The sequence below is a fragment of the Scomber japonicus genome, chromosome 20 (assembly GCF_027409825.1).
Source record: "Scomber japonicus isolate fScoJap1 chromosome 20, fScoJap1.pri, whole genome shotgun sequence".
Classification (NCBI taxonomy): Eukaryota; Metazoa; Chordata; class Actinopteri; order Scombriformes; family Scombridae; genus Scomber; species Scomber japonicus.
In genome coordinates, this window is record NC_070597.1 from 26,426,726 (window position 1) to 26,442,744 (window position 16,019).

General features: G+C 43.2%; 1 protein-coding gene across 1 annotated transcript in view; it reads left to right on the forward strand.

Moving 5' to 3' along the window:
• Positions 1-14,300, forward strand: part of jmjd1cb (jumonji domain containing 1Cb) — a 120,666-nt gene extending 106,366 nt beyond the window's left edge. The window contains exons 15-31 of the mRNA XM_053340860.1: positions 514-3,127; positions 4,314-4,515; positions 6,048-6,262; positions 6,359-6,511; positions 7,280-7,369; positions 7,575-7,699; positions 7,824-8,061; positions 8,440-8,660; positions 8,873-9,229; positions 9,315-9,483; positions 9,589-9,679; positions 9,862-9,992; positions 10,768-10,890; positions 11,044-11,183; positions 11,294-11,470; positions 12,224-12,355; positions 13,984-14,300. Coding sequence (XP_053196835.1) covers positions 514-3,127; positions 4,314-4,515; positions 6,048-6,262; positions 6,359-6,511; positions 7,280-7,369; positions 7,575-7,699; positions 7,824-8,061; positions 8,440-8,660; positions 8,873-9,229; positions 9,315-9,483; positions 9,589-9,679; positions 9,862-9,992; positions 10,768-10,890; positions 11,044-11,183; positions 11,294-11,470; positions 12,224-12,355; positions 13,984-14,076 — 5,271 coding nt within the window. The 3' untranslated portion in view covers positions 14,077-14,300. The remainder of the gene's footprint in view (positions 1-513; positions 3,128-4,313; positions 4,516-6,047; positions 6,263-6,358; positions 6,512-7,279; positions 7,370-7,574; positions 7,700-7,823; positions 8,062-8,439; positions 8,661-8,872; positions 9,230-9,314; positions 9,484-9,588; positions 9,680-9,861; positions 9,993-10,767; positions 10,891-11,043; positions 11,184-11,293; positions 11,471-12,223; positions 12,356-13,983) is intronic.
• The last annotated feature ends 1,719 nt before the right edge of the window (positions 14,301-16,019 follow it).

Here is a 16,019-nt window from a genome sequence, read left to right on the forward strand (position 1 = left end):
CACTACTAGCAGAACTCACCCAAATACAAGTCGAGTTGCATTATGGGTAATGTAGGCACCGTGTTTTGACGCGGAAAAAGATATCTGGTTATGCTGCTGTCTGTGGATCCTCAAAATGTCTTAATGTAGTTTCTGATTTAAGGTCTAAAAATGTCTGGAATTGTAGGAGTTAAAGCATAAAATTTGATTTGACTGTCATCTGTAGAGAAGTCACTAAAATATATAAAATATATACAATAAAAGCATATAGAGTGAATAATATTTGGTGCTTACAGTAGGAATGTTCAGCAGCCTTTCTGGTCATAGTGATCATCTCATCAAACTGGAGATGGACAATTCTAATTTGCTGATATTTCACGTTAGACAATCAGGAAATGTTTGGAAGGACTTGTGATATGGGCCTGTGGTTCTTGGCTGCATCATTTTCAACCTAGAATTTGCTGTTTATTTTTGCAAATCTAAAATAACCTAAAAACATTTTGTCTTTTACATTGTTTCCATTCTCTTTCCCAGGATGCAGTTCAGGCAGCAGACAGAGCCAGTAAATACAAAGAGGAGAATAGGCAAATCCTGAAGGAGAGCATCGAGGTCGCTCCCTTCACCGCTAAAATCCAGCGCTCCAGTGATCCCATTATGGACAGGGACAGAGAGAGAAGTCGAGATCCTGCCTTCCCTGTACGGATACCAGCTCTCGCCTCCCCCAGCCCCAAGGCAGGCCACACCCACCCTCATGTTATCCCATCAGAAAAGAGCAACTACTTCACCACTCTTTCCAACAGTGTGGTAAACGAGCCCCCAAGACTGTACCCCTCCAAGGAACTCAGCTCTTACTATGAGAAAGTATCTGCGGCAGGGGTCGTGGCCAGTGTCGGAGCTGCCGTGCCAAGCCAGGGTCCTCTCTCCCTCGGCAACTACAGCTCCAAAGCCTCCCTCTCCAAGCCCCCTCCTCTCATCAAGCACCAGCCAGAGGGAGGGGAGGGTTTAGCGGGGAAGATCACAGAGCAGCTCAACCAGCAGGTCACACTAGTCCAGCAGCATCAGCACCACACAGGTATGGACAGGATAGATCGCCGCAGCCCTGCCATTTCCCCTTCCTCCTCTTCTACATCCTCTGTTTCCTCAGCAGCCCCCAACCACCACCACCATCACCAGCATCAGCATCATCACCACCACCACCACCAACACCACCAACACCAACAGCAGCAGCAGCAGCAACAACAACAGCAGCAGCATCAGCAGCAGCAGCAACATCACCTCAGGGCAATGCCTTCTCTTCACCGAGCGCCCGTCTTCCATCCGCCCACTCAACACGCGCTGGAACGCAAAGAGGCTGCGGAGCGAGAGAAGGAGAGGGAGAGGGAGAGAGAGAGAGCGGGTTACGGACGCCTCTCTCCACCAACCCTCACACCCATACAGCCAGTAAGCTTAGCGGCAGCGGGTAGTAAAACATCAGCGGAACAGCAGAAGCCCCCGACGCTACTACCAGAACTCAGGGACGTCAAAGGCCATGGAAACGCTGCCGCTGCCGCTGCCGCCGCCGCCGCCTCTGTAGCCTCCGTAGCCTCAGCTATCAGCGGGGAGATTATGACTTCATCAGATGGGTGGAGAGGTGGAGAGATGATTCAGGAAAGAGGAAGCTTGTTCTGCGGAGAGAAAGGAGTGACGAGGGTTAAGCCCCAGGCCGCGATGGCGTCGGTCATTGTGCGTCCATCGACATCCATTAAGTATGACAGTCCTGTTGGTGCTAACAAATCTGGTGCTATCATCCATAAAGACCTCCTGCAGGGGAGGTTCTACCCAGCCAAGCTTCAGGGGGAATGTCTCAGAGTAGGCGATGGTGTTCGAGAGCTTGGAGCCGGTCGAGTCATCCAACCCAACTCTAACCTGGACGACATGTGTCTCCAGTATAAAAAGACTTCTATGCGTGGCATGCAGGGAATTATAGGAGCCAATACCACAAACTCTGTGTACAGGACTGCTGTGTCCTCAGCTTTTGGCATGCAGTGTAAAAGCGGGGCAGTCACCCCTGAGCTGGGCTACTCGCTCTCACCTCGGGGCGAGATTTCAACTCATAAAACTGGCTTTGTTAGCCGGGTGCTGAGCCACTCAGGATCAGTAGAGCACCAGGAAGGCTTAGGGTCACGTACCACATCTCCAGGGGGGTCTTTGCCTCCCCCTAGTCCAGCAGGGACACCCCAACCCAGCCCAAGCCTCACCCCAACACCTTGCTCCATTTCTGGCTCCAGTCAGCCTTACTCCCCTTCTTTTGTTCACCTCAAGAAGCACAAAGCCGCCTTGGCCGCAGCCCAGTCCAGAAGCAACTTCCCCACTGCTCCCACATCCGTCACAACTGGAAACTCCCTAACTGTGGATCTAGTGGACAAAAGTCCCATTCAAAGCTCCCCTCCTCCACCCTCTTCCAGCCAAGCCTCCACATCGTCGGTGGACAGCAGTAGTAACAGCTCAACAAGCGGAAGGACAACACCAGGCAAGTCCAGTCCTCTACCAAACGGCCAGTCGTCTGGACCTGCCTCGACTAGCAGCGGGCAGCCCAGTAACTACCACAAGCTGAAGAAAGCTTGGCTCACCCGCCACTCAGAGGAAGACAAGAACACAACTGCTACTACAAGCTCCACTAGCACTAAACCAGAGAAGTTACCCAGCACCACCACCACCACCATCACCACCACCACCACCATTAGTAACACAAGCACCACCACAGCCATGTCTGAGATGATCAAACCCTGCACAGTCAATCTCAGCGCGTCCACATCCAGCGAGGTGGAGCTCAGCAAAGAAATGGGAAACAAAGCGGAAAGAGAGAGGCAGCAAGAGGAGAAGATGGGAGGATCAGCGGGAGGGGAGGAGAGGAAAGCAGCTCCAGCGTTGAGGCGAGGGAACAAACGGATATACGAGTCCGGTTCAGAGAGTGGAGGAGACGACTCCGACGCCAGCGAGAGCAAGATGGAGGGCAGAGCCAAGCGTCAGCCTAAACCCACCTACAAGAAGAAGCAGAATGACATGGCCAAGAAGAAAGGAGACAATGATAAAGATGAAGATGAGCTGAAACCTAACGGCATCTTCAGATCAGCCAGAGAGAAGACCAAACTCAAACTGGCCAGCAGCAGTAAGTCTCTTACTGTAGACATTTACTGTAGCAATAAATACTTTCCCAGACAGCAGGATTAAAACATAGACAGCTGTGTACAGATGTGGCTGCTACAGTGGTCAAATGTGTCTGTTTAGTTAGGTTTGTAATTACTAGATCACTCAGTCTAAAGCATTATATGGATATTTAGCTCCTTCACTGATCCCATTAATATTGTACTGTCACATGACATCATTCACAGTGGTTAGATACATCATGCACCATTCAGAAAACTATATTTAAGGCTTAATAGTTCAATTAAAGGTTATCTGAAAACGTTCTGGATTTCAGACCAATTAATCAAACATTAACATTTTAGCAGAAAGGTTTCTGTAAATCCATATTTCCTGTAGTTTGAACTAAATATATCAGAATAAAGTAAGTAATGGATTACTTCTTTATGTTAGCAGGTCATCATTATAATCTAATTTTATTCTATTAAATCCACAAATCAGAACTGTAGAATGAAGCTGCTATTTACTCACAAGTCAAAAGAAAAATGCATATTATTTCAGTAACATAGCGTATTGTGAAAATAAATGTTTTACAATAGAGCCCGACTGATATATTGGTCAACTGATATTATTGGCCGATATTGGTCTATAACAGATATATCGGTATCAGTGATTATACCATCCAATATTTGCTGATAGATAGGCAGCGTTTTATGTATATTTAATGATTTTTCAAATTTAATATTAAACTCCCAGTGAGGTTTGCTGTTTCAGACCACTGATTTAAAGTTTATTGTTTAACTATAGAATATCACAGCCTCCATTATATATCTTTGCCACAAGTGTTTGATAACTGCATTTGGAGAAAAAGGACGTGTATGTACATATTCTGTATATTAAAATTATCGGCCAATATATCAATCAGAATTGTTTTATTCCCTAATATCAGTATCAGCATTGGCCCCAAAAATCCAGTATTGGTCAGGCTCTATTTTACAACAATGGTAACGTAATGAAATAAACAGTCCTTCAGCTGCAAATAGTTTTCAGTGTTTTCAAATGTATGAATGATGCAGCCAGCCTGTGAGAGAGCTGAGAACACTAGAGTCATGCTTTCATATCTTTGACTCTGATAATATGAGCTGCTCTTAATGAATCTCCTGATGAACTGTAGGTGTTGTTGATGACTCAATAATAATGCACTCTTCCAGATGGGATCCCTCGCTCTGTCCTGAAGGACTGGAGGAAGGTGAAGAAGCTGAAGCAGACAGGGGAGTCCTTCCTGCAGGATGACTCATGCTCAGAAATTGGACCTAACCTGCAGAAGTGCCGTGAGTGCAGAGTGGTCCGCAGCAAGAAGGGCGAGGAGCCGGCCCACTCTCCCGTCTTCTGTCGCTTCTACTATTTCAGACGGTAAAGATAATCACCTATTTTACATTTGTCTTCTTGTCTTTCTTTATTTCTTCTACCACCTGTAGCAATTGTCTGACATTAATACACTTGTGATTGCACCCATCCAACCTTCAACATTAAGGTGATGGTGGTGGGGGTCCTGAAACCTTACATAGCTATAGCTATCATTAGCACTTTCCTCCAATTCCTTCTCAAACCCACATCTGTGGTTGCTTCGGTCCTACCTTGCACCTGAAGGACTAACCTCCATGATGCACATATGCACATGTCATATATTTACATTGATTATAATTGTTTGCAAATAGAGGAAGCCTTCAAACTCTTGTTCATGAGGCTTAAAGCAGAACATCACCAATAGAAAGAGCAGGAGAGAAAAAAAGAAAGTGTGTTATTAGGCAAGAATCCTGCTCTAACTACAACATCTAGATTATTATTCATATGCAGTATGTACTGTCTCCCTGTTTCTGTCTCAAACACACATTACATGCACATTACACACACACACACACACACACACACACACAGGAGTTGGATAAGCAGCAGCTGCAGTCTGGGGTCTAACAGGGTAAATCTGCCAAAGAGGATTTTCTGCTCTATAATCTTTTCCTCACTGACTCACTGCAGAACTGCTGCTGCTGCAATCTCTCTCTCTCTCTCTCTCTCCCTCTCTCTCTCTCTCTCTCTCTCTCTCTCTCTCTCTCTCTCTCTGTCTCTCTCTCTCTCTCTCTCTCTCTCTCTCTCCCTCTCTCCCTCTCTCCCTCTCTCTCTCTCTCTCTCTCTCTCTCTCTTCTCTCTGCATCTCCGTGTCTAATTCTTCCTCTCTCACCTTATCTCACCCCCTCCCTGTCTGACCCAGTAGACTGGGGATTTCATAAACACTTACCTGAGCTGACTGGGTTACTTCAGGACACAGACGACAGAGTGATTTAACAGAAGGAAGGCTTATTCAGATAATGCTCTTCTTCATATAGTGAGCCATTATATCAGTGTCAGTGAAAAATGAAGTACAGGACCACATTTTGTCATTTTATCCAGTAATATGAATACCTCATTTACAACTCTGTATATTTACATCATTGTAAGCATTGGTAATATACAGCTACATCAGGATGGAGAGGAAACTTGTAGTAATGTAGCTGTCAGTGGTATGAATGTGCAGTAGCAGTGAGGATTGATGTGTCTGTATGGTACCTTGTGATGTACAGTAGCTGTAATGTGTAAAGTGGCTCACCTCTCCATACAAAATATATGGTGCAAAAAATCAATAGTGTGCATTTTTCTGCAAGTTTTGTCAGATAAGTCACTATAATCTGTATCAGACTACTTCAGAGTGGTGATGTATATCTACACACTGTGAAGAAAAAGTGATCCTAGCTGTGTTGGCATCAGCTAGAATTCAAGTAAGATGTGTGGCACAATTATCATTGCTAAGGACAATGAATCATGTGGTTGTCCACAGTGGTCATGGAGATGTGCATCATTTATCATAACTGCACAAAATGTGTGTTAATAAGCAGTTTTCTCTCATTCAGGCTTTCCTACAGTAAAAACGGAGTGATCCGGATGGATGGCTTCTCCACTCCGGACCAGTTCGATGATGAGGCTCTGTCTCTGTGGGTACCCGGGGCTTTAGATGAGAGCCACCTGGACCACACCACAGCCAAGTATATCCTCAGCTTCATTGGAGACAAGTTCTGTCAGATGGTTGTGACAGAGAATAATGCAGCCACCTGGGTCAAAAAGGATGGTAAGTTATCAAATAAATAAATAAAAGCCTGACATTTGATTATACAACTTTCACTGTGTGTTTTTTAACTGGAATCCATTCTGTTTGTGTTATCAGCCAAGCTGGTGTGGAAGCGAGCGGTGAGGGGGGTGAGGGAGATGTGCGACGCCTGCGAGGCAACACTCTTCAACATCCACTGGGTCTGTCAGAAATGTGGCTTTGTTGTCTGTCTGGACTGCTACAAGGCCAAGGAGAGAAGGAGCTCAAAAGGTCAGCTGTGTGTATGTTTGTGCAGTTAGAAGCCAAATAAAAGGCCAGACAGGCAGCACGCTCTGGTATCTCAGAGAGCCGCTGACCCGAGGCTTCATTTATAACACACACACACACTTTCTAAGCAAACTCTGGATTTCTAAAAAACAAACTGAATGGGAGAATGTGGCATCCTCTACAGACTCTCTGACCCATGAATACACACAGAAACTGGAGAAATGACAAACTGTGACTTCAATGGGAGGATGATGAAATGCAAGGAACAATTTGAAATTGATAAAATAAATAAAAATATTACCTCACACGTGCTATATGAAAAGTTAAATTGCAAAAAACATACATTAAATGAGGAAACATGATTTTAAATAAGTAAAACAGAAATATCTGTTGCTGCAAAAAACTCTTCACAGGCTTTTGAGCCAAACACCACTGCTGTGTGCCACCATGTGGATGTGATACATTGCTGGATAAAGTGTAAAGCTTATCAGAATCTATTTATCAATTAAGCTCCAGTGTCTCCTTTCCCCCACCCATTCTACTTTTATGTACTTCCTTTTTATTTCAGAGAGGGTCTGACCTTCTGAGCCAGCAACACTCACTGCATTCTATTTATTATATCTATCATAAATGAGCCTGAAGATGACCCAACAAATACTTCATCAAATACTAACATCCAGTGAATTGGAAACTGCAGATAATTGTGTGTGTACTTATTGTATAGTATGTACTACTACAGTAACTGACCTATATCTCTCTTTCTCTGAGCAGATAAAGAACTATACGGCTGGCTGAAGTGTGTGAAAGGTCAACCCCACGATCACAAACACCTGATGCCAACACAGATCATTCCTGGCACAGGTACACTTCCACACTACTGTCTGCTCATCTCTCTGTTTACACCATGTCTGCATTCCACAGGCATCTCTTTATCTCTCAGCTGCTTTGTTTTAACACTTCCTGAACACGCACACACTACATTACTGTGTTTTGTAATAAAATTCCAGTTTAAATGTTTTTTCCTTCCTTCACTGTTCTAACTGCTGCGTTATTTGTGATGTTACAGTGCTGACTGAGTTGGTGTCTTCCATGCACTCACTGAGGGAAAAACACAACATCAAATCTCACTGTCCCTGCACCAACAAACAGAACCTCCTCAACAAGCTGCCAGTCACCAACGGAGTCTCACAGGTACTGCTCACTGCTCACTTCCTGTGTCCAATTGTTTGTCCATTTGAATGTAAAATTCAGATTTTTCTCTCTCTTCCACTGACTTAGTTCAGCTTGTTAATGTTATATAACCTCTGTGTGTCAGGTACTGCAAAATGTTCTGAACCACAGCAACAAACTGTCTCTGGTGAAACCTGAGCCGGGCTCCCAGCAGCAGAACTGTGATCAGGTAGGAACCAAGGCAGAAACTAACGGAGGAGGAGGAGGAGGAAGCAGCCCGGGCAGCGACGCAGGAAGTGCTCCTGTCACCCCACCAGAGTCCCAATCACCTCTGCACTTCCTGGCTGACCTGGCAGAGCAGAAATCCAGGGAAGAAAAGAAAGGTAAGGGGGGAACGTTAAGAACCAGTATAACTTCTACACCCTGAGTAAATTTTGACCTGATCTAAGAAAATGTACTTACAAAAAGTGTCTATGAACCAATCTGACTGATCAATAAATGTGATTAAACCGTGATTCATGTTTCAGAGAGCAGAGAGAGTATATTTATTATCTCATTTTTGGAGAAAAAACAGCTCCTATCACACAATATCATGTCCTATTTTACCTAAGACATGAAAATATAACATAGCAATAATGATGGAAATGTATTTTGTTGAAAGTGAAAATAACAAGAACTTACATTCACTGAGTGCATCTCTAAATGAGCCTATTCTCTCATTCATCTCATAACATGGTAACCTCCTCTTATCTCTCTAACAGAAAACAAAGAGTCAGTGCTGCAGGGTAAATCTGTGAAGGAAGACAAGGAGGTGGACAGCCTGGAGGTCCTGCAGCAGTGTAAAACTACATCACTGGTGCCTAACAGCACAGAGCAGGGCTCCACACTCAGAGATCTGCTCACCACGACTGCAGGGAAGCTGAAGCTGGGCTCTACTGATGCAGGAATCGCCTTTGCACCAGTCTACTCTACTGCTTCACAGGTAGACACATTTTATAGCTCGTTAGCTTAGAAATGGCTGATTTTATTTGAAGGAGCAACATCAGTCTGGGTGCTGCAGTCTTGTATATATTTTTGTATGTATTGTCTCTTGCAGCCAGTGAATATAAGATATAAACATGTTAGTGTCAACAGAAAGAAATGTGTTTTATATTTGTATGTAGTCTGAAGTATTGTTTTTCTCTCTTTCTACAGACAGGGAAAGGTGGTCGGACCATGCCCAACATCCTCGATGACATCATTGCTTCAGTTGTGGAGAATAAGATCCCTGCCAGTCGCCAGAGCATCACCAACAAGCTGTCAATCAAACAAGAGCCAGTCACCCTGAGCAACAACAACAACAACAACAACCCCGCCCCCGCTGTTACCGAGGACACCAAACCAGACAGGAAGAAGTCAGGGCCCGTCACTGCAATGGTGCCAGAGGAATCAACCAATCAGTATCCAGACATTCCCCACTGCTGGTTAAACAACAGAGAGTTGCTGTGGCTCAAAGATCACCGCAACCAGAACAACTGGAAGCTGTTCAGAGAGTGCTGGAGACAGGGACAGGTATACATCATTCTTATACAACACAGCAGTAATAATAGTTTGAGAAACATTATTGATTCTATCTGATTGGTTTTGTGTTGTGTAGCCTGTGTTGGTGTCAGGAATCCATAAGCGGCTCAACGCCAGTCTGTGGAAGGCTGACTCCTTCAACCAGGAGTTTGCAGACCATCAGGGAGACCTCCTCAACTGTAAAGACCAGGTGGTGTCCAACTCTGGGATCAAGGAGTTCTGGGATGGATTTGAGGACATCACCAGTGAGTTCACCTATACTTGGATCAGAGTTCTTGTTTGGTTTATTAGAGGAAACAATTGATCAGCAATTGTTATTCAGTCTAACTTGAGTCTTCTCACCTGTTCAGAGCGGCCCAAGTCCAAGGATGGAGAACCTATGGTGTACAGACTGAAGGACTGGCCGTCTGGAGAGGAGTTCATGGCCCTCATGCCTTCAAGGTACAAACACACACACACTTTACTGTATCTCTGCTTCACTCTGTTTCCTTTGTGCTGTTGGATCTCATGCATAGCAACTCACAACATAAATGTAAACCTTTAACCTGCTAAACACATACATTGCATGAGTAGGATAAGATGCATAAAAATGCTGCAAAATAAGTAAGTACTCTTGTTCACAGGTATGATGACTTGATGAAGAACCTGCCCCTGCCAGAGTACTCTGATCCAGAGGGAAACCTCAACTTGGCCTCTCATCTGCCATCTTTCTTCGTCAGGCCAGATTTGGGGCCGAGACTCTGCTGTGCCTACGGTACGAGAGAATTCATAACAGGAGACATTTCATTTCACCTAGAAACATTCCTCATCTCAGCCACAAAACAAAAGTAGCCTGCTACATGCTACTGAATGTGCACATACATTTCAATGTGCTGGTCACAGATAATACTACTCAGCCTGCGAGGCCAGTATAATATAGAATGTCTTCTCTGCTCTGGAGGAGCTCTGTCAAGTCTGAGAAAATAACTGTGACTGTCTGACAGTGATAGTATCAGGTTTATGTTGGATTTGAAAGGGAGACCATCATGGGAAGCTTCACTTATATAAGGGACTAAAAGTTAGCATATCTCAGTATATGCTGCTTTCATTTTGATAATACAAGACCTCTATATGTATTTAAGTGCGATACTTAAAGGTTGGAATACCCCTTTAATTTTTAAAGATCTACTAATAAAGAGTGAATAGATAAACAATGAGCTTAATGAATCAGACTAGTGTACTAACATGGAATCTGTTGTAGTCCAGCTGTGTTGGCTTTGACTGACAAACATCTGGGTACTGGTTTAACCTGTTGGTAGTTTAGATTATTGGACCATGGTTCTCCCTCAGTATGTGTGTGTGTGTGTGTGTGTGTGTGTGTTTGTGTGTGTTTCTGGATGTGTATGTGGTTAAAACCAGCTGTATGTTCTGTCTCACTACCTTTACCTTGTTAATGTGCAGTGGATACTTCTCTCATCCATATGTTTCTAGTTCAAACAGTATCATCAGCCTTCCTCCTCCTGATCAATCACATGTTTGTCTTCCTGCAGGTGTGGCAGCATCTCAGGACCAGGACTTTGGCACTGCCAACCTCCATGTGGAGGTCTCAGATGTTGTCTCTGTTCTGGTCTATGTTGGAGTCGCCAAAGGCAATGGAGTCCTGTCCAAAACTGGTAACATAATCAATATACTGTCAAATAGTTTCAAACATAGTCAGTAATCAGGTTTTCATTGATGTTTCATATCATCGTAAACTAAAAACTAATAGGATTTTAGATAGTGTGACTGAAAAGAGTCAATCTAATCCAGTTTGTGTGTGTGTGCAGGAGTGTTGAAGCGTTTGGAGGAGGAGGATCTAGATGAGGGGGTTCGGAGGAGGCTGAAGGACTCCAGTGAGACACCAGGAGCGCTGTGGCACATCTACCTCAACAGAGACATGGACAAAGTCCGAGACTTCCTGCACAAGGTGAGAACTCACACAGAGACAATGTGATGAACCTCAGTACACAATGTTGACCCCACTAACCACTGCCTCTCTGCTCCACCCTCTCCTCTCCTCACCATCCTCCACCTCAGCTCTGTAAGGAGCAGGGATTGGATGTGTCATTAGACCAGGACCCAGTCAGAGAGCAGGGCTGGTACCTGAGCAGGAAGCAGCGTCAGCGGCTGCTGGATGAGTACGGGGTGCAGGGCTGGACCATAGTTCAGTTCCTGGGAGACTCTGTCCTAATACCAGCAGGGGCCATGCACCAGGTATATAACACACACAGCACTCTTCTGTAGCAGTAAAGAGATACTTGTCATATTTATCTGACTCTTAAAATGTCCCACTGGTGAAACATGACAGATTGAATCAACTATAGCAGAAGTGGTCATTTCACCACAGACCAACATGACATTTCTGGCTGCAGTCTGGTTAATGAACTCTCTGTAGCAGGAAGATTGATTAGTGTGGAATGACATCACTCTGTAACACAGTGTTTCTGTGTTTAAAAAGGCCAACATTTCAGCTTCCAATTAAATCATATTAACAATTCAAGCTTTCCTATATTCTAATGTTATGAGCTACAGGTGAACAATGAGTTAGGCTGCTGTGTTTCTGCATTCAGACAGCAGATTTCAACTGAATCTTATAAATGTTAAAAATAAAACTATAATAGATTCATAATGATTCAGATTTGATGGTATGTTACCAAATCCTAATTTGCTCATTGTTGATTTGAACATGTAAATGAAACATATTTGATGTGTGAGAGGACACATGATGTGTTTAGCTTTATGTAAATAAGCACATTTTTGCACCATCAGATGTCACAAATATCACATTATATACATTTATGTTTCACTGGGTTCATACTGAATGTTTTTCACATTTCTGATATATTTTCATTCACACAGGGTTGTTTTTCTCTACTTCCTAATGCTGTCATTCCTGTTTTTAATACTAGATATGTAATGTAGATTGACATGTTTGTCCTCACGTCATCTGTCCATCCTGTGTTTCAGGTCCAGAACCTCCACAGCTGTGTTCAGGTCATCAATGACTTTGTGTCTCCTGAGCATGTTGCCAACTCCTTCAACCTGACCCAGGAGCTCAGACCCAACAGAGAGGAGGTCAACTATGAGGATAAACTACAGGTACAGCTGCAATACACCTTCACTTTCAATGAAGCTTCCTGATAGGATTTAATTAAACAGACCAGATACCTGCTGTAGCACTCAGCAGTGTGAATGACTGAACTATCATCTATCATTCAGTCAGTCTCTGTCCTTCCTGCAGCACAGCCTGCCTGTCTCTGTTCTTTACACATCTGTGTGTGCGTAGGTGTGTGTGTGCATGTGTGTGGGTGTAAAATAGGGACAGACAGAATGGCAGAGTGAGTCATTCAGTGATGTTCTCTGGACATTGAGTCCCTCTGCTCTGAATACACTCCACACACTCATCCTCCCATAGAGAGCATTGTAAATGAGGTGTGAGTCACCATCCATCTTCTGCCTGTGTTAATGTGTTAGAGTGTGTGTGTGTGTGTGTGTGTGTGTGTGTGTGTGTGTGTGTGTGTGTGTGTGTGTGTGTGTGTGTGTGTGTGTGTGTGTGTGTGTGTGTTTGTGTGTGTTGTGGCAGGCTGCTGTGTGGGGGGGGGGGTTATTATCAATTTGGAAGTGGCTCAAACACATGGCCTCTGTCTCGACAGCCTGAGTGATGCAGAAATGTTCTCATGGCAGATTTTCCTTCTCTGTGACGCTCTCTGAGCAGCTTTCTTCTTCTCCAGAAGTCCTGCTGGCCCCAAAACTTCTTTACTTGCTACAGTGATGGAGCCCACTGTGTCCTATTAAAAGTTTGAACAGTGTAGTAAATGTTTTATATTTTCTCTGGATCTATTCCTCAACTCGCCTCCATCTCAGACACCTACAGAGAGTTTCTTTCTTCTGTGTGCAGTGAGCTGTGGGAGTGTGGAAAGACACTGTCTGTGTGTGCCTTTCAAATGATGTTAAGTCTCAGATCTAAAGAATGATTCAATAAAAACAGACTATTTTATCTCAGTTTAGATCATTTAGACAACATGTTAACTGACAGTGTCAGTACATTTGTACATATTAGTCTGTAACCCCATTAAATGTTAATATCTGAAGACTCTACACATCTGTTGGTATATGTTTTTTTGTGTTTTTCTTATTGACCAATAAAAGGGGCAAAACCATATACATTCTGGGTACATGTAACAAATACAAAGAAAAGTAAATGTATATGTAACTAGAAATGAACACTAGGGGAATGAAGATCTATATAAAGAATCAGTTGGTACATGTGCTTTATCAGCAGCTCCTCTGATGATGTCATTGACTCTGTAGGTCACAGTGTCAGCAGTGAATCTAATTTGCAGCAGTCAGTGTCAATCCAGGCTCCAGTTCACATCCTGTCCTGCTAAAGAAACTCTAATACAAAATAATTCCTTCATATTGTTAGTTTAGTGTTCATATTGTAGTGTATTTATCTCTACAGATAGTTTAGTTTTAGTGTTGATGTAGACCATCATCTGTACTACATCACAGGGTGTGTGTAACTGAATACCTGTCAGAATAACATGTTAATATAAATATAATCAGTAGGACATTAGCTGTGTGTGTGTGTAGTAAAGCTTGTAACTTGTAGGACATTAGCTGTGTGTGTAGTAAAGCTTGTAACTTGTAGGACATTAGCTGTGTGTGTGTGTGTGTGTGTGTGTGTGTGTGTGTGGGTAGTAAAGCTTGTAACTTGTCGTCCTCAGGTGAAGAACATCCTGTATCACTGTGTGAAGGAGGCGGTGAGCTCCCTGAAGAGGAGCGCCAACGACGAAGACGACGAGGAAGAGAACTCATGACGGCGCCTCCACCTCGTCCACACCGTCCACAGAGGGGACACAGCTCCCATCAGCCCCCCCCCCCCCCTGCCCTCGCCTTTAATCAGGGTGGTCAGGTCAGAGCTGGTCATGTGACCCAGAGGACCTCACGGTGTGTGAACTGATCACGTATCCAGGTGGCCAGCACCAAGAGGCACACGCAACATTATCATCATCATCATCATCATCATCATCATCACACACCCCCCCCCCCCCAAACCTTCAGTGCCAAGAGGAGAGGAACACAGGAGCAGGAGAACCAGGCTGGACTGACTGCTTAAAGCCACTAACTGACTGCTTTTAGTGTGACTGCTGAGATGAAGTCGACTGTCCTGGAAGCAAAAGTGCACAGGTTTGATGATGGAGACACTGAGCCTACTCCACCCCCCCACCCCCACCCCAAATCACTCTTCCTTCCCACCCCTGCTGCTTCCACTGTCACCTGCTGTGGATTGAAAGGATGAGCAGGTTCAGTCCTCGTCTGTAGCAGCAGCAGCCCACACATACACATACACACACACACACACGTCTCGGACAGAAGATTTTTTGCTGATCACAACCGCATCACCAGCAAACAGCATCTCTAATGTTTAAAAAAAAATTAAACCCAGAAAAAAATAAAAGATTTGAGGGAAAAATGCAAAATAAATGGCAGATGTTTCAGAGTTCTGCAGCTCCCTCATTTGCTCCTTCTGTAATTTGTCTGTTCTCGTCCTTCTTTTCTAGTTCTGTCTGTTGCTGTTTTGTTCTTCATTTTCTTTTTCATACGAACAAATTGTTTTATTTCCTCTGTGAAGATGTATTTATTTTATAACTATGAAAATGAGATGTTATTGAGACAAAAAAAGCATTAATGTAAATGTGACTTGTACAGTTTTTTTTCTTTTTCGTCTTTTTTTGCTATGTGGTTTTCAGTTGTAATACGGCTCTACTGTGATGGAGGACACACATACACACACACAGACAGACATACGCATACGCACACACACACACACACATACATATGCATACACACACACACACACACACACACCAGCTAATGCCTGTAACTTTGGGAAATGTTGAGCTACAGTCCTCATGCCATAAATACATTTTTTGAAGATGAACTGCCAAACTATTGTAAAGACTGTATTTTGTATTGTATAAGACTGTAAAGTTGTATTATGTAAAGAAAAAACAAAAATGGCTTATACACTTCAACATTTTATGACAAAAAGTATTCGCTGTAAAATTGAGACATTTACAAAAAAAAGATGTAATTTATTTAAGAAAATAATTAATTGTCTTGTTTTTTTTGTTTTGTTAAGATTTACTATGGTGAACTTTTGAAGTTAAAAGATAAAATAATGAAAAACTTAACTATAATGTGTACATATATACATATATACATTCACTGAGGTATTTTTTTAAAACATGGCTTGCTTCAATTTCAAATTTTAAAGTGCAAGTGTTACATGCTTTGTACATTGAAGTTCAAAAGGGTTTTACATTTTCCATTAAAATGGATTTATCAAAGGTTTGTTGTTGTGTTTTCTGAATGAAGTCCTGCAGTACAGAGAGGAAGCTATTTAATGAGCTGAACAGGTTTTTATTCCATTTAGTATTACATGACAAACATTGGCTGGAAAATGTTCTTTATAGCTTTTGAAGAAAGTACTGGAAAGAGTGAAGTCAAATCCATAAATATATATTTCTGTTAAAGCATGAGCCTCCACTGTACTAATAAAGGAGACTCAAGGAACATTTTGTGCATTATAGAAATAAATTCTCCAAAAGGAAGTGATATGAAGTGGACATAATAAGGTAGATTGTGTCTGATGTTCCATCAGGGTGATCAGATTATTGATACATGATCAGGTCATTGTGGGGAATCACATCATCCATCATGAAATAAGAGAACATGTACAGGAGCTGCCCAGTCATAG